This window comes from Gymnodraco acuticeps, unplaced genomic scaffold (assembly GCF_902827175.1).
Source record: "Gymnodraco acuticeps unplaced genomic scaffold, fGymAcu1.1, whole genome shotgun sequence".
Lineage (NCBI taxonomy): Eukaryota > Metazoa > Chordata > Actinopteri > Perciformes > Bathydraconidae > Gymnodraco > Gymnodraco acuticeps.
This window is the reverse complement of record NW_022991934.1, coordinates 587,314-612,511: the sequence shown is the minus strand read 5'-3', so window position 1 is coordinate 612,511 and position 25,198 is coordinate 587,314. Positions and strand designations below refer to the sequence as shown.

At 43.0% G+C, this 25,198-nt stretch overlaps 2 protein-coding genes across 3 annotated transcripts in view; both read right to left on the bottom strand.

Moving 5' to 3' along the window:
• The window catches only part of cacna1ba (calcium channel, voltage-dependent, N type, alpha 1B subunit, a), a 331,900-nt gene that overhangs the window by 225,418 nt on the left and 81,284 nt on the right, over positions 1-25,198 (bottom strand).
• Positions 1,317-8,248, bottom strand: LOC117535741. 2 transcript variants are annotated; one of them, XR_004567454.1, is made up of 3 exons: positions 8,068-8,248; positions 1,658-7,816; positions 1,317-1,406 (listed from the first exon to the last, which is right to left on the bottom strand). XR_004567454.1 is itself a non-coding variant. In XM_034200276.1 (2 exons), the coding sequence occupies exon 2, from the start codon at positions 6,723-6,725 to the stop codon at positions 3,966-3,968; it is 2,760 nt and encodes a 919-aa protein (XP_034056167.1). In that variant the 5' UTR covers positions 6,726-7,816; positions 8,068-8,248; the 3' UTR covers positions 1,509-3,965. The 2 variants fall into 2 exon arrangements, 1 of the variants encoding a protein (XP_034056167.1); XM_034200276.1 differs by lacking the exon at positions 1,317-1,406 and having other exon boundaries at positions 1,509-7,816.

Sequence of the window (25,198 nt, the reverse complement as noted above, 5' to 3'; positions counted from 1 at the left end):
ACACACACACACACACACACACACACACACACACACACACACACACACACACACACACACACACACACACACACACACACACACACACACACACACACACACACACACACACAAACCTTGCGTTTTGAAGACTGGTGAATCCGAAATGGATGAACAAACTTTGCAGCCCAGTTTCCCAGCTTTGTAGTCTATCCACGGGTATGCCTCTTGTTTCCTCCGCCACATCTCCTCCGTCCATACCTCTGGGAAAGGTGAGCTTGCCAGGGGAACGTTGCTAACGCAGTTCAGGGATGCAAAGTTGTCACCTTTCAGGCGAAATGTGCCGTTTTGAAACCAAAATAGGTCGTTAGTGTGATTCATGTAGATCTGCAATAAAAATATTGTTGGGGATGGGGGGGGTCTGGGACCCGGAGTAATCTGCGGCCGCGAGCTGTTATGTGCCATCATACACGCATGGTGTTCTTTTTTTATATATTATAATGAAGCGCGAGCTGTGTACTCGAGTCTTCCTGCCTGTCGGCTCTGCTGCTCCGCGATGATGGTCTAGATTCAGCAGCTACATTACCTACGGGTGCGTTCGTTAATATTAACTGTGCGGTCCGGAGTCACTGTGGTACAGACTGGACCGCTGGTGAACAGCTGTTAGAATGGGCCATTCAGGTGTTCAGAGCAGAGCTCCCTGTCGGAGCGGCAGAGCGTGATGTGCACTGAAAAGTGTTTCTGTCGCAATATTATCGTTGAGCTGGCAAACTAGCATACATTGTCACTATCTGCTAAGGTTAGCTTTAGCCTTAGCTAGGTAGTTTTTTCATAGGCTAAACGGAGGTGGTATAAGTATAGATCTTGTACTTGAGTAAAATTAGAGGCACTCAGATATTGTACTTGATTACAAGTAGAAGTAGGCCTACTCAGATATTGTACTTGATTAAAAGAAGAAGTACTCCGATCTTGTACTAGAGTAAAAGTAGAAGTACTCCGATCTTGTACTAGAGTAAAAGTAGAAGTACTCGGATCTTGTACTTGAGTAAAAGTAGAAGTACTCAAATCTTGTACTTGAGTAAAATTAGAAGTACTCAGTTTTGAGTAAAAGTAGAAGTACCAGAGTGTAGGAACAATCCTGCAATCAAAATGCTCCTCAAATAAAAGTACAAAAGTATTATCATCAAAATATAGTTAAAGTAGCGACAGTAAAAGTAGAAGTACTCAGATCTTGTACTTGAGTAAAAGTAGAAGTACTCAGGTCTTGTACTTGAGTAAAAGTAGAAGTGCCAGAGTGTAGGAATACTCTGTGTTCTGCCCTCACTGTCGTTATGAGCACAGATATGCAGACAGATAACTCCTCGACAAGTGGCAAGCGTTTATCTTCTTTAATAAGATGTTTACATCCACAAGTCAACAGAGTAAAACTGAAAGAAACACAATATACATTGAAATGAGATACTTAGCTGTGATGCAGAAATATATAATACAACGGTTAATTATGTCACAAACATAACAAAATATGCATATCAAATGTTTACATGCAAAAGTGCTGTGTAATACACACTACAAAACATGTGCTAACCATACATCAAACATCAATGAACTTAAACATTGAAACCTCAAAATAATCGTTGATATCCTCTTAAGAATATGTACAAAAGCCAAAAATACTTACAAGCAATGCTTTCAACAACATAGCAAAGAAGGATGGATGCAGATTCAAACAAGTTTCTCCTCTCTGTCCCTTTCAACCACGACTCACATGTGGGTATCACGTCCTATGTTTTTAATGTAAGTCTTTCCCATTGGCTGGTACTAACAAAAGAAGAAGAAAAAAAAGCAACAGCACCACCTGCTGGCTGGAGTAAGACAGCGTCTTAGACAGCACACTCCCCGCTTGACATCTAAGAGATGTCACAATAACATTTTCTTTTGATTGTTCTTATCATTAGTGTTTTGGAAGGAGTGTACGTTATGGGCCTCAAGAAAACCTTCTATGTTCCTCCAGAGGCAACCTTGACTTCTATCTTCCTGACCTGTCCGTTGTGGCTGGGGAAGGTTTTGACCACCATGCCCATTGGCCATTGATTCCGATGGACCTGACTGTCCTTCAGCAGCACGAGGTCCTCTTCTTGCAGGTTAGGTCTCTCCGATTGCCATTTCCTTCGGCCTTGTAGGGTAGAGAGGTATTGGTTTTTCCAACGATGCCAGAAAGCGTATGCGAGATGTTGCACCTGCTTCCACTGGCGTTTGTAGAGGTCACTGTCTTTGAAGTCACCAGGAGGTATTGATGGAATGCCAACCTTCTGGGTTAGGAGGGTAGCTGGTGTTAAGATGATAGGAAAGCTTGGGTCGGTGGACACTGGGATGAGAGGTCTTGTGTTCACAATGGCTGTCACCTCTGCCAAGAAAGTGGATAGCGCTTCATGGGTCAGCTGCCGGGATGGAATGCCCATAAGCATTGAGTCGAGTATACGTCTTGTCACGCCGATCATGCGCTCCCAGCTACCACCCATGTGTGAAGCGTGAGGTGGGTTAAACACCCATATGCATCCTTTGTCACTCAAGAAGTCTTGCAGTGTCTTGAGTCGATACCAAACTCTTTACATGCGCCTAGGAAGTTGGTCCCACAGTCAGACCTCAACTGCTTTACTGGGCCGCGGATGGAGATGAATCGCCGCAACGCGTTGATGAAACTGGAAGACTCCATTGACTCGATCACTTCAATGTGTATGGCTCTGACACTCATACAGCTAAAAATGACTGCCCACCGTTTACTGTTGGCGCAGCCTCCACGAGTACATCGAGCAGTTACTGTCCAAGGCCCGAAAACATCTACTCCAACGTAGGAGAATGGTGGGCTGGTGCTTAGGCGCTCCGTGGGAAGGTCAGCCATCTTCTGTGTTTCGGTTTTCCATCGAAGCTTGCGACAGGTCACACAGCTGTGAATTATGGAACTTATACTCCGCTTTCCGCCAATAACCCATAGGCCAGCTGACCTCACCGCACCCTCTGTGAAGTGGCGCCCTTGATGCTGGACTTATTGGTGGTAGTGTCTGATAAGTAGAGTAGTCAGGTGTTGACCATGAGGAATGATAAGTGGGTTTCTCTCGTCACTTACAATATCAGCTTTTGACAAACGACCGCCGACTCTGAGGCAACCTGCATAGTCCAGGTAAGGAGACAACCTTGTGAGCTGGCTCTGTTTGGGGGTCTCTTTTCCTGCTTGTATGCATGCAAACACTTCGGGGAAGGCCTTGCATTGAAGACTGCGTATGATGATTTCCTTGGCCCTGGCGAGATCTTCTGGGCAGAGACCTTTGCATATGTGCCAACCCTGACATTTGCTCTTATTTCTTTCTCGCTTGAAAGACCTGGGTATGTAGATCAGCCTTGCTATAGTTCTCACAAGCGATCTCCAGGTTGAGAATGATTTGAAACGACTCGGATCCAAGGAAGACTCCACAACCCGAGTGGCACAAGACGTCACAGGAGGACGGATGTCAGGGTCAGACTCTGGGTTCACCAGGTCAAAGGATGGTTCGGTATCTCCCTCCTTCTGTTTTGGCTTCAACAGGAAGTCTGGACCCTTTAGCCACATGCTGGACATCAAGGCGTTCGCAGGAATAGACCTTGAACCAATGTCGGCCGGGTTTGCGTCTGTGGGAACATAGCTCCATTGTTCTGGTAGGGATGTTTTCTGATTCTCTGCACACGGTTGCTTACGTAGACATAGAACCTTCTGGATTCATTGCGAATGTAACCGAGGACAACTTTACTGTCGGTGAAGAACCGCAGAGAATGAAACTGGACATCCATCTCCTCTGATAGCTTGTCTGCAATTTCCACCGCCAAAACAGCCCCACAAAGTTTGAGTCTGGGGATTGTCACCTCTGGTTGCGGCGCAAGCTTAGCCTTGCCGAACAGAAATCCAAGTTTACTTTTGCCTTCTGCATCTGATACTTTAATGTAGGCTACAGCTGCTATGGCTTTTGTAGAGGCATCACAGAAAGCTCCCTGTGTGTTGAACTGCTCAGGGAGATGGCAGTGTATGTCCTTGGAATGCGGACGTGTTCCAGATCTTTGATAGAGTCTTTCCACTCACACCAGTCTGTAAGCTTCTTTTCAGGAAGGGGTTCCTCCCACTCGCAGGCCTCCGTTGTAAGCTCTCTTAGCAGGGCTCTACCTTTAATGCTGACTGGAGCTGCAAAACCAAGCGGGTCGTAGAGGCTATTTATGGTCGATAACACCCCTCTGCGAGTGTAAGGTTTCACTGCCCTGGACACATGGAAGGTGAACTCGTCAGTTGTAACGTCCCAGCTTATTCCTAGTCTTCGTAACATGGGTGGAAAGTCTGCTTCAACATTGAGGTCTTTTAAGCCTTTTGCAAGATCCTCTTTTGGAAAGGCTTTCATCACTTCGATGCTGTTAAAAGCTATCTTGTGCAGCTTTAAGTTGGATGCAGCTAGCGTTTCTTGGGCCGCCTTGAGAGCTGCAACGGCCTCATTTTCCGATGGAAATGAGATGAGACCATCGTCAACATAGAAGTGACGCTCAACTAGTTGTTTCGATTGAAAGTCACTTCCTTCTTGGTCTTTGGATGCCTTTCTGAGCGCGTAGTTTGCCACGGCAGGTGATGGACTGTTCCCGAAGACGTGCACTCTCATGCGATACTCCACTATGGGTTGCTCCAAGTCGTTGTTCCGGTGCCAAAGGAAGCGTAAGAAGTTCCTGTGATCTTCTCGTACCAAGAAGCAATGGAACATCTGCTTGATCTCAGTAGTTACTGCCACTCGCTCTTCGCGGAACCGCATAAGCACACCCAGCGGGCTGTTGTTGAGATTAGGGCCTGTGAGAAGGACATAATTTAAAGACACTCCGTGGTGTTGAGCGCTCGAGTCGAAGACCACCCTGATTTGTTCTAGCTTATGAGGGTGATAAACCCCAAAGAAGGGAAGATACCAGCATTCCTCATGTTCTTTGAGTGGGGGTGCCAGTTCTGCATGACCGCTGACAAATATATTTTCCATAAAGTCCACAAAGTGTTGTCTTGTTTCAGGTTGCTTCTTCAGCGTGCAACAAACTGAGAAGAGGCGTTGACTGGCTTGCTGTTTGTTGTTGGGGAGACGTGGTCTTGGAGAGCAGAAGGGCAACGGAGCCACCAAGCTGCTTGAGTCGTCTTGGTAGACTTCCTTCTCCATTATCTGCAGGAAGGTTCTTTCTTCTATGGAGTAGGCAGGTTTCTCGTCTGCGCTAGTAGACTGAAAGACTGTATCTCCCATGGTGTCTGCCTTAGAGTCCATCCTGTCGCGGTCTTGGCAATCAAAACTTTCCTTTACCTGCATGCTGTTTTGACATGGAAGGAAGTAGCTTGGTCTTCCATTTTCCAAGATGTTTGTCTTGAGAACATTTACATGTCCGGGGTTGTGAGCCCCGCCAAGACAGACATCACCAACAATAACCCACCCCAGAGCTAACTTCTGTGCGAATGGAGCATTTAGGGGCCCGTTGCGCTGCTCGAGCACCTTGTGGGTCTGAATAACATCTCTTCCAAGTAGCAACAGAATATCAGCCTTGGGATCGAATGCTGGGATCTCTGTAGCAACGTCCTTGAGATGTGGATGATAGTGAGCGGCTTCAGGAGTTGGTATTTCATTTTGATTGTCAGGAAGCATGTCACATTCGATAAGCGTGGGCAAAGCCAGACTGGATTGGCCATCTGTTGATTCCACTATGAAATTACTCGCTCTTCTCCCAGTCACCTTTGAAACACCTGCACATGTCTTAAGAGTGTATGGAGTAGAGTTTATGTCGATCCCAAAGATATCGAAGAAGGAAGATCTAGCCAGAGACCTGTTGCTCTGATCGTCCAAGATAGCATAAGCTCTGAGTCGCTTGTCATAGTGATCCTTTGGATAGACAACGAGGCAAATCTTGGCACATGAGTGTCCACCGATCTTATTTCCACACACCTGTGTGCATGTAGAGGTGGCAATGGGTGAAGCTGAGCCTTGCTCCCCGCCGTGATCAAAGGCAGGTCCTGCAAACCTGTGTGTCGCCCATGGTGCAGGACCAGCGTGGAGAGCACTGATATGTGAATTACTTTCACATTCTGAACAGTGGATTTCCATCTTACAGTTCTTTGCTTGATGGCTGGAAGAAACACAGCATCGGAAACATATCTGATTTTGTCTCAGATAAGCCTTCCGTTCTTCCAGAGACTTCTCCCGGAATAACCTGCATTTTTTGAGTGGATGAGGTTTTTTGTGGATGGGACACTCTTTGCTTGGGTCTGTAATGGTTTTTTCAGCACTTGGCGTTTGTTCGGAGCTAACCACTTCTGTTCTGTGGACTGTGATAGGCATTTTTGATTTGTCGTGTTTTTCCAGATGCTTGTCTGCTTTGAAGGTCGTGAAGGTGGGTGGAACCATAGACATGAAACTGGGGTCATTTCTCATTTTGGCCTCATCTTTAATGAAGGTAGCAAAGACCGAAAATGGAGGGAATGACACAGAATAATCGCGTTTGTATCTCGTTCCGTGCGTCATCCATTTCTCTTGCAGGCCAAATGAAAGTTCATCCACTATGGGATGGATTCCACGTGCCGTGTCGAGGTACAGCAATCCTGATATGTGTCCTTCGCTCTTAGCAGAGTCAATCTCTAACAGTAGGTCACCAAGGTCCCGTAGCAGATGAGGCTCCTTGTTGGTAATTCTGGGGAACTGTTCTAGCCTATCAAACATAGCCTTTTCTAAGGCCTCAGGAGATCCATAACACTCTTGAAGTCTCTCCCACACTTTGTTCAGACCGAGGGAAGGGTAGTTAATATGCACTGCTCTGAGGCGTTTTGCATGTTGTGAGGATTTGTCGCCTAACCACTTCAAGCTCTTCACTAGCTGTTAGATGTAGACCTTGGATGACATTTTCAAATGAGGATTTCCATGCCCAGTGGCCCACCTGGCTTGTCGCTAAACCTTGTAAGACCTCCAGTGAGCAACTCACATCTAGCTAGAAATCTGGGAAGGTCAGAAATACTTGAGGTTTCTTGTGGGTGAATCAGAGGACTTGACCATTGTGGTTGTTCATGCACTGCAAAGCTCTTAGGTAGCTGAGATGCTCTGTCGTTTGCATTGTTCTTGCAAGGCAGCAACGTGTATGGAGATCTCGGGACAGGCATTTCAACTTCCTGCTTGAGTTGGTTAAATGTGGAGTCCGTTGGAGCCTCGTTAGGCTTCAGGGCTGCATGTGGAGTTGATTTCTCATTTTGGAGAAATTGGTCATTCACATACTCGCTTGTGCGTTTTAATGGGTGAAATGTCTGTGGGAAGCGAACGCTTATGCGGTCTTCTTCTATTTCGCTTGCCGCAGCCTTGTACACATTAGCTTCAGTGAGAGCTGCCTCTGCATCGGGTTCCTGATTAAGCGCTTCCAATGTAGCCTCCAGACGTGTTTCTTCCACTCTGTGTTCTGCTTGTTTTACTCTCAATTCGATTTCCTTTTGAGCATAGGCCGCTCTGGCTCGTGCTGCCTCCGCTCTAGCCCGTGCATTGACCGCAGCCAAGCTGGCAGATGACTTACTGGAACCCTTTGATGATTTTGATGCGTGAGTGTGGACTGATTCATTATCTCATGGCTGAGACATGTTTAGTTTCTTAGGGAAGACTGACGTGTGTATCCACCTGATACTTTGATGATGTAGACGAATCTGCTTTTTGACTGTTCTGCCCTCACTGTCGTTATGAGCACAGATATGCAGAAAGATAACTCCTCGACAAGTGGCAAGCGTTTATCTTCTTTAATAAGATGTTTACATCCACAAGTCAACAGAGTAAAACTAAAAGAAACACAATATACATTGAAATTAGATACTTAGCTGTGATGCAGAAATATATAATACAACGGTTAATTACTTCACAAACATCACAAAATATGCATATCAAATGTTTACATGCAAAAGTGCTGTGTAATACACACTACAAAACATGTGCTAACCATACATCAAACATCAATGAACTTAAACATTGAAACCTCAAAATAATCGTTGATATCCTCTTAAGAATACGTACAAAAGCCAAAAATACTTACAAGCAATGCTTTCAACAACATAGCAAAGAAGGATGGATGCAGATTCAAACAAGTTTCTCCTCTCTGTCCCTTTCAACCACGACTCACATGTGGGTATCACTTCCTATGTTTTTAATGTAAGTCTTTCCCATTGGCTGGTACTAACAAAAGAAGAAGAAACTAAAAGCAACAGCACCACCTGCTGGCTGGAGTAATACAGCGTCTTAGACAGCACACTGTTACAGTAAAAGTACTGCATTCAAAATGTTACTCAAGTAAAAGTAGAAAAGTATTATCATCAAAATATAGTGAAAGTAGCGACAGTAAAAGTAGTGATTGTGCAGATTGGTCCATTTCAGAATATTATATACAGTATGATATGTTTTATAATGATTGATCATGAAAGTGTTCTCAAAGCTGGTAAAGGTGCAGCTAGTTTGAATGACTTCGTATACTGCAGGGTAGCTGGTGGATTTACTCCAGGTGGAACTAAAGTCTGATTTAACACTTGATTATATTTCACATCATTCATCCACATCTGTGAAGTAACTAAAGGTATTAATACATGTAGTGGAGTCAAAGTACACCATTTACCTCTGAACTGTAGAGGAGAAGAAGAACAAAGTAGCAAAACATTGAAATACTTAAATAAAGTACAAGTATCTAAAAATTGTACCCAAGTATAGTACTTGTTGAGTTTATGAATGTAGTTACTTTACACCAGATGCCATAAAGATAGAAAGCTAAGCCTTGCACAGAGGCATGAAAATACATTTTCAAAATGCTCAACAGTGCTGCCAAAATTATAAACTGACTGCTACACAATTAAAATAAATGCTTTTATATATTTATATTAGATGTGACTCTTTAGCATTTCTGTTATTATTAACACTGCTGCTTTAGTTGTTCTGACTGCTAAAATCCTCTGTTATTCCTCATTTTAAAACTGATATTCCGTGGGGTCGGGGGCTCGGATCCTTGTCACCTTTTTCATACCTGATGAGTTTGCATCCCTGGCAGTTAATGTTAACACTAGCATTATCCACGTCTTTAGGCGGCTCTTGTGATGATGTAGTACTAGTCTAGTAGCAGCTTCACTTGTAGCTTCGGTGCTGCTAGCCTCTTTCTTCTTGTGAATTATATTCTTTTTAGAAAATAAGTCAAGTAAAAAATGTTTGCCTGCCATTATAGAGCTTTTTCGTTAGCGTTTTTGAGGGAAAGAGCTGCCGCAAAATCGGGTGTCACTGACACACCCCCAGCTCGCCGCGGGGTCACCAGCGTGATGACGAATCATAATTTTTTAAGGAAATCGTTTTTATTTTGTATTATAATTACTGTGAAATGTATTATGTTTTTGTCATTATTACAACAAATACACACTTCAACTGATAACACTGGCAATCATTTAATATTTATTAGACTATTAAAAAAAATATCATGCTCCAAATAAGTGGGGGTACAGCGTACCCCCGCGTCCAACGCCCACTACACCACTGGTCCAGAGGGAGAAGTCAGGCTTGTCAATAAAACAGCCATCAACCCTTCTAAAGTGGGAGATACTAACTATCCAAACCCCAGCCTCTTCCTTATGGTTTACAGGAGACTGATCTTCCATTCGTAGTTAGTCGATTGTTCGATATAGGTTCCCGATACTATGTTACACCATGATCTATAATATTAATGTTCAACTTATATTATTTGGATGATTCAACACCAAATTCACTCTGCTCTTTCTAATCCTATTAGATCTTCTGTATGTTCATCACTAATGTGTAAGTGGTGTTTTTAAGATCTTTAAATAGCTTTGCTAAAATCTAAAAAGATCAAGAGCCTGTTACTGTTTACAGCTAAAAGGTTTCTAATGAGAAATCCAGTCTGAGTTTTACTCATCACAGTTTTGGCAAAGACAGACGAGAGCCGTCCAACCCTGATGGATGGCCGCTCTGAAGAAGAGGACACAGCCGGGTCCCTCAGCGGCAGGAAATGAGACAGCCGTCACTCCTCTCGACAAATCCACCAATCATATTCCGCCAAAACACGTAATGCGGTTTTTAATAACCTTTCAAGCAGGGGTCACCAACCTTTTTTAGGGCGAGGGCTACTTTAAAAAAATAAAACAAGTCGGGGGCTACTTTTACTCCTCTTTTTAGTCTATTGCAGTGTATATATTTAGCACATTTTAACATTATTATATGCTTACCTTTAACCTTTGTGTGCTGTTTGGGTCTGTGGGACCCGTTTTCAGTGTTTACTAAAAGAACAAGTATTCAATTGAATTATTTTAACCTGCTTTATTTGGGGGTGGACGGGCCTCACCTCCTCTAGGGGGGTCCTCACCTCCTCTAGGGGGGTCCGGGGGCATGCACCCCCGGGAAGAGTTTTTTAAAATGTTGAAGTGAAAAGCATCAATCTGGTGCACTTTGAGCACAAAATGAATTTATGGATACAGCTCTCAACACTTAGATGAAAGGGAGCTGTATACTTTTCAATAATCCAAACATCTTTAGAATATGATCACAACCAATAACAAATCATTTAAACTGGTTTATTCATATCTTATGTCGCCTAGTTAGCATTCTTTCTTTTTATTTATGCATATTTTACTAATCACTCCCCTTTTAAACAGTTTTTAGTTTTTTTTACTGTCCTATAGTACACACTGGAATGATTTCTTACTTTATCTATATTAAATGTGCTCTCCCTAGCTCTCTCGCTCTCTCCCTCCCTAGTTCTCTCGCTCGCTCTCTCCCTCTGTCTCGCTCGCTCACAGAGGCTGTGTGCTCCTCCGTGGCGATGACGGCTTGCGTTAAAAAATAATAATAAACATATTTGTAAAGTGGGGGGACACAAATGGGATTTTGAAAAGTGCGGGGGACATGTCCCCCCTGTCCCCAGTGGAAATTAGGCGATGCGTGTGTGTGCGTCAAGTGCAATAAATATATAAGCAAGTTGCAACACACAGAGTAAAACTCTGCCCCTCATGTGTTGTATAGGCTAGCATGATAGGCTGTTCAATGGGGCTGATGTGTTGTGTAGAATCTGCCAGAAGGAAAATCACGGTGAGCTGCCGCTCCCCATTGCTTTTCTTCCCGGCTGCAACGCTGGTCCAGCAAATCAAGCAAGAACGTGATTGGTCGATATTCATTGTGGGGGTGGGGGGAGGAGGGGTGTTAGATAGATATAGAGTTGTAGTAAGTAGATATAGTTCGCTATGATTTAGGTTTAGTTTATGCATAGGGTAGATTCCTTTAATTACATTTCATTTAATTTCAAACCTTTATTTATACAGATAAATCCCATTGAGATCATTGATCTCTTTTCCAAGGGAGACCTGCTCAAGTAGTTCCACATGAAACATAAAAACATAAATAGAACAACAAAAGGACATCATACAGCATCATTTACATAATTATCCACATAAACAGGTACCAATAGCTTCCGATTGAGTAGCATCCAACCGAGCTTTAAAAACATTTAGTGGCACCAGATTGTTCAGTTTCCATTTCATTTGCAGACTATTCCAAGACAGAGGAGCTGCGCATCTAAAAGCTGTCTTCCCTAAGACAATCCTAGCAGTTTGCACATTTAATAAAACCACAGCATGCGATCTCAGGCAGTAGCCACTTACAATTTTCCGTGAGATCAGGGAGCAGATATAAGATGGAAGTTTCCCTAACATGGCTTTGTATATAAAGATGTACCAGTGACTGAGCCTCCGTACAGTTAGTGAAAGCAAACCAGCCCTTGCATACAGGGTACAGTGATGGGTTAATGCTTTACAGTTTGTCACAAATCTTAGTGCACTGTGATACGCAGCATCTAACTTGACCAGGCAATTGGCAGGTGCATTCATATACATCAAATCACCATAGTCCAGCACAGGTAAAAAGGTCACAGTGACTAGCCTTTTCCTGGCCTCAAGCGAGAAACAGGACTTGTTCCTGTAGAAGAAACCTAGCTTAACCCTCAGCTTTTTAAGCAGGTTATTGACATGAAGTTTAAAAGTGAGACAATCATCAAGCCAGATACCAAGGTATTTGTAACAGGTAACCACTTCAATTTGTATTCCTTGTGTAGTTACAATATCTAAAACATGCTCTGGTGTCTTTTTAGCTTTAGAAAAGAGCATTACCTTGGTTTTATCAACATTTAAAATAAGCTTTAGCTCAGAGAGCTGAGTCTGAATAATGTTAAAAACAGCCTGTAATTTAACACCAGCCTCCTTAAAGCCCCTGTCACACTGTCCCGAAATTGACACCCGATGGACACACGATAAAGGAAATGTTCAAATTCGGCTGTGATCGTAGCAACATCGGGCCATTCGTGAGGGCATCTTAAGCCAACGTATGACTGCCGGTGGAGTTTCTCAGGCTCCGGCAGCAACTTCGTGAGCGGAAAACTTTGTAAGGCACTCGTGAGGGCATCTTGTCAAGTCGTGTCATCTTCGTGTTATCATCGGTGCATTCACCCTCACTCTGATCGGGGTGAATGCCCGATGGCACCGATGATAACAAGATGCCCTCACGATGGTCTTACGAAGGGCAAAATTGACACACGAATTCAACACGAAAATGAACCTTCGCAATGTCCTTCGGCAATTTTTTGGCATGCCAAAGATTTTGCCACCGCTCACGAAGTTGCTGCCGGAACCTGAGAAACTCCACCAGCGATCATACGATGGCTTAAGATGCCCTCACGAATGGCCCGATGTTGCTACGATCAGAGCCAAATTTGAACATTTCCTTTATCGTGTGTCCATCGGGTTGTTTTATTGCACAACAAAATCATGTAAATATATTATGTAAATAACCCAATTTGTGTTCTGTGAAACTGAAAAGGATAAAATATATTATTTTGCAGGACAGTTGACAGGAAGTTGTTGTTGTTATGGAAACAACATTACGGAGAAAACGTAATATTTTCTACATATAAAGACGGATAAAGTAAAGAACAAAGTCTGAAGATATCAGTACAGTATCATAGTACTTTAACATAAGTGTTTGTGTGACTTTCGTTGCAGTTGTATGTCTTAAATTAGGGGTGTAACGGTATCCGTATTCGTCCTGTACCGTCACGGTTCGGACGTCACGGTTCGGACGTCACGGTTCGGACGTTACGGTTCGAAACATGCAGTCACACGGCGAATACGCCTTTTTTTACGAGTGGGAAAAAAGTCTGTCACTCAGGGCAGTATTACACTATATATAATCCAGGGGGCGGTATTGCGCCTAAAAGCCAGCCGCCCGTAAATAACAAATGAAGAACAAGAACAAAACACAACAAAACGAACACAATACATGAAGAAGAAAAGTTAGTAGCTATGGCGAGTTCACACAACACACAGGAGCTAGAAGACCCACCTGCTTCTTTTAAATCAGCTGTGTGGGAACATTTCGGGTTCCCTGTGGACTACAACAATGATGGGGTGCGAGTTGTGGATCGGACGAGGACGGTGTGTCGGCGTTGTTCGACAGTGGTGCGGTATGCTAGTGGTAACACGTCAAACATGCTCAATCACATCCGAGTCAGTCTCAGTCCCCAGCGAGAGGGTTTTCTCGACGGCAGGTGACATAGTTACCACCAACAGATCTGCCCTCACTACTGACAACGTAGACAAACTCATCTTTTTGAAGAAAAACTTGAAAATAGAGTAAAGCTTGAGTACCTTTATTTAGGCATAATGGCACACTCACAAGTTAATTACACATGTTAGACATTGCTCCTAAAGGTACAGATTTTATTTTGTTTTATATTTATCATTGTATTTATTTTATATTTTGACATCAGGAGATGTTATACAGTTCTGTATTGCCTTTTATTGATCGTGATTGAAACACTTTCTTATTATTTATTTAAATATTTTCAAGACATTCTTTTTAGTTGTACAGCTTATTTAACCTTTTTGTTTGACATCAGCCAATATAAATAATATGGCCATCTGAGTGTGTGGTTTGTTTTTAACTGTGTAATACAGTTAATGATTCCAAATGTTAGAGTTCCTTATTTTCATACCAAAACTTGCACTACTGTTAAAAAAAATGCATTTGGGACTTTGTTTTGCTTTTCCTTGTTGTACCGAACCCGTACCGAACCGTGACCCCCAAACCGAGGTATGAACCGAACCGTGACTTCTGTGAACCGTTACACCCCTATCTTAAATGTAATGTAAATGTTGCCTTCGTGTGTGGTTCGGGGCCATCTTCGTGCGAAATTCACAATTCCATATTTGTGTGTCCATCGGGTGTCAATTTCGGGACAGTGTGACAGGAGCTTAATGGAGGAACCTGCACAGTACATCACGGTATCATCCGCGTAAAAATGTAAAGTAGCTTCATCCACATTTTCACCTAAACTGTTGATGTAGATGGAGAATAAAAGTGGACCTAAAACAGAACTTTGGGGAACACCATTAGCAATGTTCGACCACTCGGAAGACAGCCCATCAAAATGAACACATTGGGACCTTTCAGAGAGGTAGTTTACAAACCACCCCACTGCATGGCTGGATATGCCAATACTGGCTAGCCTCTGCTTTAAGATGTGATGATCGACGGTGTCAAATGCTTTTGAAAGGTCAATAAATAGAGCTGCACAACTCTTCTTATTATCTAAAATACTCGCCACATCATTCACCACTTTTCACTTTCACTTACATTTCCTTTTTTGTTTTGTGTATTTTATACATTTTGGATTTGCTTGGCGACTAAGTGCCCGCGGGCACCGTGTTGGCTACCCCTGCTTTAAAGGGTTTTCATAATAAAGTTAAGGTTACTCAACTCGAACTGGATGGTCCCGACCTAAATGTAAAATGTGCATACTTTTGCTGCATTGGGAAAAAAGGAAGGGAATGGCAGCAAATGATTTAGTATCATAATTTAAAAGCTGCTAACATCCTTATTAGTATTACCAGGGGTCCGGATGGTTTGAGAATCTGATTTGTACTCCAAAATGTACTGAAATTATTTCCCGGATGTGATGTCGAGGCTCTGCGTAACATCCTCTTACATTTTAATACATATAAAGAATTATAAAAATATCATATTATATTTAGAATTTTTTTTATATTATAAAGACATATTAACTGTATGTTTGTATGATATTGACAAAGACCACTCACACTGGGCGTCTCTTGAATAATTATGTGTGAATCTTCATCTATAGATGTTGGCACAGCCTCCATAACTCTCCACGTGGACAAAGGCAGAAAAAAACCTAGGGAGAAAAATTAAATATGGGAGATGCCATTTGGCACAGGACTAAACTGAACAGGTTATAAATGCTATAGGAGATATATTTTAAGCGTTCATTAAATGGTCCGTGACCGTGGTGGTACATTCCTTCCACCTCCTATGAAAACTAATTAATTTGACATATTGCACGACAGTACCAATACAGTGATGAGCTTCTTTGAAACCTCAAAACCTCACTCTCACTCCTCTGATCATCCTGGCAAGTGTGTAACAGTTCAAATAAACCATTGTCTACTTCCTGCTGAGCAGCTAACAGCACCCAGACATTTGTATAATGTCTTTTGCTTAAAAATAAAAGTGGTGTTTGATTCAGTGAAACCTCTTTAGAAGTCAAGCATGAGTACCTTGAACATGTATTGTGTTTAATCTGTTTCACCAAGTGCATGTGTGGGTCATGTTCCTGTGTCCAGTATCAGTGTTACAGCGGGGAAACAGTTATTAGACATCAGAGGCCTCTCTCCACCACGCCTTTTCTCTCAGCAACCAAACAGCTATTGATCCATTCCTACCTCCCGCCTCCCACTCTTCTGTTCCCTCCTTTAACTATACTAGAAAAAAACTACTACATCTGTTTAAACCTGTTAAGCCCCAAGGTCCTCCTCGGCGGGTCCTTTTTGTTTTTTCACGACACTGTGTTTCAGGGGATCTTAATATTTAAGAACCTATTAATGTGTTATACCAGATTAACGGGAATAATCTCATAAGAAGCATCTAAATGACCCCTGAGCGAAAAATGCTAACGCACTTTGGCACAGAACTCAAGATAAAAGATACCCTTATTACTTATCGTAGCTGCACATATAAGATATCCGATTAAAGCTGAGGTTCCACAGATTATTTAGGTATATAGTATCATCACTGAGTGATCCGAACTCGCGACAGGGGAAGCAAACACAGACATCACAACACGTACCTTTACGGAGCTTTTACGGGAGATCGTCTCACCGTAGCTGTCAATCTGATCAAAATACTTTTTCAATGGCATTAAAACGAGAAAAAACGCGCCTAAATCGGTTAATCCATAGGTTGATAATGTTTCTGTGTAATAATTTTTTTAATTTATAATCCATAATTCCATTTTTATGTAAAAATCGGAGAGTAAAAGTTAGCTGCTAATGGTAGCCACCAGAGTTATCGCAGCTTCCGGTCTTGGCTATGCGGCAGTCTCACACACACACATCACCAAATAAGGAGTATGTGGGAGTTCCCCTCGATTCCATTGGCTCTGATGGTTAGAAAGAGATGTCAATCAGCAAAATCGAGCAAGGGGGGCCAGAGGTCAAATCTACCCAAATGACCCCTGAAGTGGGTTTTTTTTGCTAAATCTCTCTAAAAAGGTCAAATTTCACTTTTTTTGCATAGATCTTGATACAGGGTACTTATTATATGTTGTAGTTTGGATTCCTAAAGCTTTTAGTCTACCATCTCATCATTCAAGGGTGGTTTTCACTATAAGTAATTTTCTTTTTTTGGACGGACACAATAATTTAATTGTTTTTACTGTGTTCAATCTGAATTGACTTTAAAATAAAAACATCTATATTGATTCTGACACTTCTACATCCAACTCACAGGTGTAACCTTGCTTTGAGAAAAAAGATTGTTAATTTAACCCTTTTAGAAGGGAAGATATGGTCATTTGTTCTGGGAATGTCATTTTCGAGCCTGAGACCTGAAAAACAGGCTCGGAGCTTAACAGGTTAATAATTTAGTCTGTTGCATAATTGTTTCCTTGTTATGATATAAACCTGACATGATGAACATGGCAGAGAGCTGTGACGTGTTTCATGCTAGCAGTAAAGCTGCTGTGGTCATAATGGGAACCGGAGCTGGGTGAATCATCCTCCACAGGCTCTCATGCTGCCTCTGAAAAAGTGCATTTAGAGTCTAAGTTTAAACTGCATGCTCTGCTCATAGAAATCCACAGCATTTTGCGGCTTCCGGTTTGATGAGGGAGTGAGCAGACGTGTGTGTGGAGGGCTCCTGAAAAACGTTTCTATATACCTTTCCAAGCCGATTTGGTAACCGATTCAAACCACGCTCATATTTAAGGGAACTATGTAGTAATCACTAAAGGGAAACAGAAACAGCCATCGACATCAACCACACAAACAACCAGAGCTGCGACCACACTAACACTAACAGCTAACATGGCTGCTGCTTGCCCGGTTACCAGGGGGGACCTGGAGGCTCTCTCAGCAAACAAAGTGATAGCTTCAAATCCGACATGGCTAGACTGATACAAGAATCAATGGATTCCCTGGAGTGGTCGGTAAACTCACTGGGACAACAAGTGGCATCGTTCAACAGCCGTCTCGACAAAACCGAAGTAGTGGTGGGTGAAACTTTAGGAAGCTCACCGTGATGGAAGCTGCTGTTCAGTCCCTACAGTCCCAAATCACCACACTCCAGGAGCGGGTGGACGACCTTGAAAACCGGTCCAGGCGGTCCAACTTGAGGATAATAAACATACCCGCGGGGCGCGAGAGGGGTCAGGACCCGACAAAGTTTGTGTCTGACTTGCTAATGGAGGTGACGGGTCCCGGTGTTCTCAGCAGTCCTCCGGAGATAGAACGAGCCCACCGTTCCCTTGGTCCCAGACCGGGAGACTCCAACAACACGGGGAAACCTCGGCCCTTCATTTGTCAAATTCCTCCATTTCCAGGAAAAATAGGCAGTCTTAAAATAGGCCAGACAACACAAGCTGGATTACGGCGGCACCGAGTTGAGAGTGTATCCTGATATCCGCACCGTCCTAGCCAAAAAGCGAGCTGCGTTCAACCCCATCAAGAATTCTCTTTACCAGAAAGGACAACAATTCCGCCTGTTGCACCCAGCTCGTCTTCATGTTTCATTCAGAAATGACGATTACTACTTTGACTGTCCGCAAAAAGCCCAGGACTTCTACAACCAACACATTGTCCCGCCCGAGTAGTGGGAGTCTGTGGAGCACGGACTTTCTCTGGACTGAATGTACGGAAAATAAACACTCACAAACGGACATCTCTGGAAACGGTGAAGTGATGTTTAACCTGAGTCTGTTTGTATTTAGATATCCTGATATGGAACCACCGTGAGGTATTGATGGATGTTGTTATCCAGCATGTGCACTAGCTTTCCTCTGTTGATGTTTACTGTGGCCACTTCCGGTGTTAAAGGGGCATGGTCCGGGGGAAACTAGCATTGCTAGGAACCATTACTTTTTTGACTGTTTACACTTGACTGTTTACTCTACATGTCAGACCAATTGTAGAAATAGGAGGCCTGTCTGCTCAGGAACATTAGTTAGAATATAGGTTAATGTCATACGGAAGTGACATATTTGTTGGAGTCCTGCTGCTAGTTCTCCTTTTAGGAACAAGCTTAGGAAAGGGAATATGTGTTTGGCTCTCCTTTTTGAGAGCATTTTTTGGGGGGAATTTGGGTGTTAGGTCCTACTGTATGTTTATTTTTATTTATTTTTATTTTTGTTGTTCTTTTCTCCTGCTTTCCATTAAATAGGCCCCATGCTAACTCTGGGTCAAATGTTGATTATGGTTAATGTGATGCCCCTGTGGGTGCATCAGTAGAGAGGGTGTAGTAGGGAGTAGGGAGGCACCTGGGTCTGGTGTCCTACAGCTATTTAGAGCCTCTCTGCTCCTCTCTGTGCTCTCTCTGATTTTCTCCTGCAGGCACCCGGCTCTGATGAGTATACACAGTATTTAATTTGACTTGTTTGTGCAAATAAACACCTTTTTCTACCCGTTGACATGTTGTGTCTCCTTTTTGTTGCGGTCTTCTGAGCCAGGTCGCAAATGACGCCATGTGCCATGTTCCCTCAATAATGTCAATGTTGTTCTCGCCAATCTATATGCGCCCAACTGGGATGATGAAGCGTTCATGGGAAAGGTGATATCATTATTACCTGACCTAAACTCGCACCATTTGATTTTGGGCGATGATCTCAACTGTACAATGGACCCGCTTTTAGACTAATCTAGTCCAAAACGGGACTCCCCCTCTAAAACGGCTAAAGCCATTTAAGGCGAGACACGGCAGGCAAAAACATCGTTTTTCAAGTACTGGTCAATTTTGAGATTTTGCTTTGATTCCATAACATGTTTTCTTTCAGGCTTTTGGAAGGAAAACGTGCAAAATACACATTTAAGTGTTTATTTTACTATAGTTATAGTCTATTTGCGTCTGTAGATTTCTCCTAAATTCACCAAAAGTTAGCATTCTAACCTAACATAAAGTACCGCGACCGCTGTGTGCACCATGGCAACAGAGATATCGTTGGAAAGCTGTGTCTCTCCTGCACAATCTCATTGGATCCAAATATGGTCATTTCCTTTGTATCAGCAACCAATCGTGAAAGCACAAAGGGGTCTTAAACCAAGAAACGAAATGTCATTGGCCGGTGTCAATTTCTGACAACGTGATTCGTTCAGATGCGTCACGTGGTGTGCTAAAACACTTCCTGGTTAGCTTTCCGCTAGAAATTGAAATCTCAAAATAGCAAAAGAACGGCAAAAAAAACGTTCACAGAGAAGACGACAACAATTGTCACTTGCAGGAAGGTTATACAAAAAACAAATGACCCCGAACATGAAATACCTTCACGGAGTGCGTCGACGCGGAAGTTATCATCCAAAGAACAGGAGGGTTTAGCTAGCGCCTCACTGCAATCTTTAAAGGTCGTTTTCTCAAAATGAGTTTTTTCTCCTACTCTGAGTTCGAAATGTCAACTTCAGTAGCACGTAGAGACACCAAACCTTCCAGTTATATTCCTATCAATATTATGAAGGCTTTTACAGAAGGGTTTGTTCATATATAATTCATAGCCTGAATTATACAACATTGTATACCTAAAAACATGGCGAAAATGGATATTTTAGGGCTGTTGACAGTATTTTCTGATTGATGGAGTGATAAAAAGAGATATCCAATATCCCTTCTGTAAAAGCCTTAGATACTAATATGACTACAAAATGAAACAAGAATTTTGAATCTGGCTTTATCCAAAGTTCAGATTTCGATTCCTGAAATGTGTTAAAATATGTGCATATTTAATGAGATAATGAATAATTTGCATATTTAAACATGCTATTTCAGAAACTTGTAATACAAAAGACAATTGTCTTATTGTAAGTATTTAACTGGAGACATTTCTAGCTGATACCTTTAAGTTAAAAAAATTACCCTATTCACCTGGGGTGTCTTGCCTTAATTATTTATGAGTCAAACAGGATGTGTGGACCCATGGCGTTTTCTCTACCCCAAAGCGAAATGCTTTTCTTTCTACTCCTTGGTTCACAAAACATTCTGGAGAATTGACTATTTTTGTATTGATAACTATTTTCTTCCCGCTGTCAAAAACATAGAATGATATCCGACCACGCCCCATTGCTACTTGACCTCTCTGAAAAAGCAAAAACAGTTAGAACTTTTGGGCAGTATAGCAAAACTAGATAACAAACTCTCAACATTTCCATCCCGTGAACTAGATAAAGAAAGGCAAAATGGACTACAATTTACTTTCAACGCAAGAGACTGAGAAATTGCTTTTAAGATCGCGTGGATTTCAGCATGAACAAGGGGAGAAGGCGGGTCGTCTCCTTGCGCACCAAATTCAGAGCCAGTCGGCCTCCCAACAAATTAAACAAATACGGACCCCTACTCGTAAACTCACAGCAATCCCATCTGTTATCAATGAGACCTTTAAAACCTTTTACTCTGGACTCTATGCCTCACAAGCCCCTGTCGATAATGCGGACAGAACAAAATTCTTGGATGATCTGGAATTTCCGTCCATAACACCTGCTCAGGAGGGTGAGTTGGATCAACCTCTAAAGCCCAGTGAAAAAGCCGATTCGATCAGGCTAAACCAGAGTGGCAAGGCCCCAGGCCCAGACGGCTATAGAATAGAATAGAATTCCTTTATTGTCATCGCACCAGGTACAACGAAATTTAAAAAAGCAATCCTCGCAGTGCATTTCCACATAAAACGAATAAATATATCTATATAAACATATACACACATAAACATATGCTCACACATCCATACCAACATGCATACATGCCCACACATTATTTAAATACAGTTTACAATATAAAAATACAGGGATGATATTTGGCATCTCTGATGTCGATCAGTTAATAAATTAATAAAACTATTAAAAAGTAGTGCAGTTGCAAGTTGTAACTGTGTGTGTGCTAGTTCAGTGTTTGACAGTGTTCAGTTCTCGTATGGCTCTGGGGTAGAAACTGTTTTTCAGTCGGTTTGTCCTTGATTGAATTGACCTGTAGCGTCTACCGGAGGGCAGAAGAGCAAACAGGAAGTGTCCAGGGTGTGAAGAGTCTGCAATTATTTTGCCTGCTCTGTTGAGGCAATGTTGGCTGAAGAGTTCCTCCAGAGAAGGCAGTGAGCAGCCGATGACCTTCTGGGCTGTGTTGATGACTCTCTGAAGGGCTTTCCTGTCCTTTTCTGAGCAGCTGGCACACCACGTGGTTAGGCAATATGCCAGCACACTCTCTATGGAGCAGCGGTAGAAAGACACCAGCAGCTTCTCCTCCAGGTTGTTTATCCTGAGGATCCTCAGGAAGTGGAGTCGCTGCTGGGCCTTTTTCACAGATGTTGTGGTGTTGATAGACCAGGATAGATCTTCAGAAATGTGTGTGCCGAGGAACCTGAAGGCAGGAACCCTTTCCACACAGTTGCCGTTGATGTACAGTGGATCTGGTGTTGTGCTGTTTTTCCTGAAGTCTATAATGAGTTATTTTGTTTTTATGGAGTTCAGAACAAGGTTATTATCTGAACACCACACTGCCAGTCTCTGGATTTCATCCCTGTAGGCTGACTCATCTCCTCTTGTGATCAGTCCAACCACGGTTGTGTCGTCCGCGAACTTGACGATGGTGTTGGTGGGGTGAGTGGGGGCACAGTCATAGGTGTACAGGGAGTAGAGCAGGGGGCTCAGCACACAGCCTTGTGGTGAACCGGTGCTGAGTGGGAGGGTGGAGGAAAGGTGAGGGCCTATTCTCACTGTCTGGGGGCGGTTAGTTAGGAAGTCCTTAATCCATTGGCAGATGTTTGGGGAGAATCCTAGGTCAGATAGCTTGGAAACCAATCTTCCCGGGATGACTGTATTAAAGGCAGAGCTGTAATCAACAAAGAGCATCCTCACATAGCTCCCCTGGTGTTCAAGGTGGGACAGTGCACTGTGAAGAACAGTGGCGATGGCATCCTCTGTAGACCTATTTGCTCTATACGCAAACTGATTTGGGTCGAAGGTGGGTGGGAGAATGGTTTTGATGTGCTGCAGGACCAGCCTCTCGAAACACTTCATGATGAGCGGTGTGAGTGCTACCGGACGGTAGTCGTTGAGGCTGGAGATGATGGTTTTTTTCGGCAGAGGGATGATTGTGGCAGATTTCAGGCACGAAGGGATGATGGATTTGGAGAGTTACAGGTTGAAGATCTTTGTGAAGACCTCCGTAAGTTGGTCTGCACACTCCTTCAACACCCATCCAATTGAGTTTTATAAAACATGTATTGATAAATTGACCCCCCTTCTTTTGAGAATGTTCGAGGACTCTCTGGACCAGGGAGCTTTGCCTCAAACTCTCACTGAGGCGGTTTATTAAAACCAGGCAAGGAAAATTCTGAAAGTAGCTCCTATCGCCCCATCTCCCTTTTGAATGCGGACTATAAGATCCTAGCTAAAATACTAGCCATACGCCTTGAATCATCATATCATTAGACCAAACTGGGTTTATGAAAGGCCGACACTCCTTCTCCAACATCCGTCACTTTCTCAACATCCTCCTCTCTCCTGCATCTGATGAGACACCAGAGGTGGTGGTCTCATTGGATGCAGAGAAAGCGTTCGACAGGGTGCAGTGGGGCTTTCTATTTGAGGTCCTTAGGAGGTTCAGCCTTGGATCCAAATTTGTGTCCTAGATAGCATTGTTATACTCTTCACCCAAGGCTTCAGTGAGTACTAACGGGATGAATTCTCAATATTTTACACTAGGTAGAGGAACTTGCCAGGGTTGCCCTTTAAGCCCGTTACTATTCGCCATGGCGATCGAACCCTTAGCAATTGTGCTTAAATCTGCCAGCTTTAAACAAGGAATTACCAGATATGGTTCAGAACACATACTCTCGTTATACGCTGATGATTTACTATTGTTCATTTCTAACCCTATATCTACCATTCCTCAGATAATGTATCTGTTAACTAAATTCGGAACCTTTTCAGGGTACAAACTTTTCCAAGAGTGAGTGCTTCCCTGTAAATGACCTGGCCCTCCAGATCCCCGATAGAATCATCCCCTTTAAGATGTCGAGGAGTAATTTTAAGTACTTAGGTGTGAATATATGTTGAAAACACTCAGACCTTTCCAAAAACAACGTCCCACCACTAATTGACAAACATTTAACTATCGCTGGGAGGGTACACTGTATCAAAATGAACGCACTTCCTGTACCACTTTCAATATTGCTGTGAGGAAAACACAGCAATTGTGTGTGTGTGTGTGTGTGTGTGTGTGTGTGTGTGTGTATGTATATGTGTGTGTGTGTGTGTGTGTGTGTGTGTGTGTGTGTGTGTGTATGTGTGTGTGTGTGTGTGTGTGTGTGTGTGTGTGTGTGTGTGTGTGTGTGTGTGTGTGTGTGTGTGTGTGTGTGTGTGTGTGTGTGTGTGTGTGTGTGTGTGTGCGTGTTGCACTGCACTGCACTGTTTCTACACGGACCACTATTGCGGTGAGCATGTTGTAACTTCCGGTTGTCTCCGGGTATCCCGTGTGCCTGTTCTGCTGCTGATAGCTTATTATCTTAACTTAATCGATCGTTTTAAAACTCTTGATCACGGCAACTGCCTGACGTTGTAATCACACGTTACTATAACTTAAGCACTCACAACTCTCCTTCTCTTAGCGACTGTAACTCCACAGTTGCCTACACTCTTTTCGGGTTTGCTAACGGTAGCTATTTTAGCTTGATAGCTAGCCATGGCTCTTTCCCCACCCTCGGGTGCTATTTCCTGCTCTAACTGTCTCATGTTTGGTTACTTCCCTACCTCCTTTACTGGTACCTATACATGTGTTAAATGTAGTATAGTTGTTAGGTTGGAGGCGGGAATCATAGCCATAGAAGCCCGGCTCCGCATCTTAGAAAGTAACTCAGCTACAGTAAAGCCCATGTTAGCCGGTGCGGACTGGCAAAAGGTAGCTCCTATTAACCGTCCCTCGGCAACTCCCGAGCAGCAGGGAGACTGGGTGACTGTTCAGAAGGGGCATAACGCGAAACCCGCAGGTCCCCACCAACCCGTTCACGTATCTAACAGATATTCCCCACCAGAGATGGGGTCGTTACTAAAAAAAAGTAATATATTACATATTACATATTACTTTAAAAAAAAGTAATATATTACACTACTTCGTTACTCTCTATAAAGTAACTCGTTACTTTACTCGTTACTTTACTCGTTACTTTACTCGCAGGGCCGGCCCGCCCCTACAGGCAGATCACGCAGACTGTGGCGCACCTACAGTGTAAGCGCGCCACAGTTTTGCCTCTGCGAGACTCCACTTGCACCCCCAATTACTATTGCATTAAGGAAGACATAACACAAGTCTTTATTTTTATATGCTCTAAAATAGGCTACCAGCCTACCACAACAAACTAACAGTCTGTGAAACGTAAATACACTAATTAATGAAACCAGTTCAAGACGCATTATTCTTATCATTCTTTATGAGCGCATAACGGTAAGGTATCTAATTACTTATTTATTTAGTATTCCATAACTTAGTAACAGAGATGGTCAAACTAAAGTGGTAGAGACATGGCAGAATTCCTACAATGAAGCGGGACATTGAACTGTTCACCCGTGAGAGGGCGATCAACAAAAGAGAGC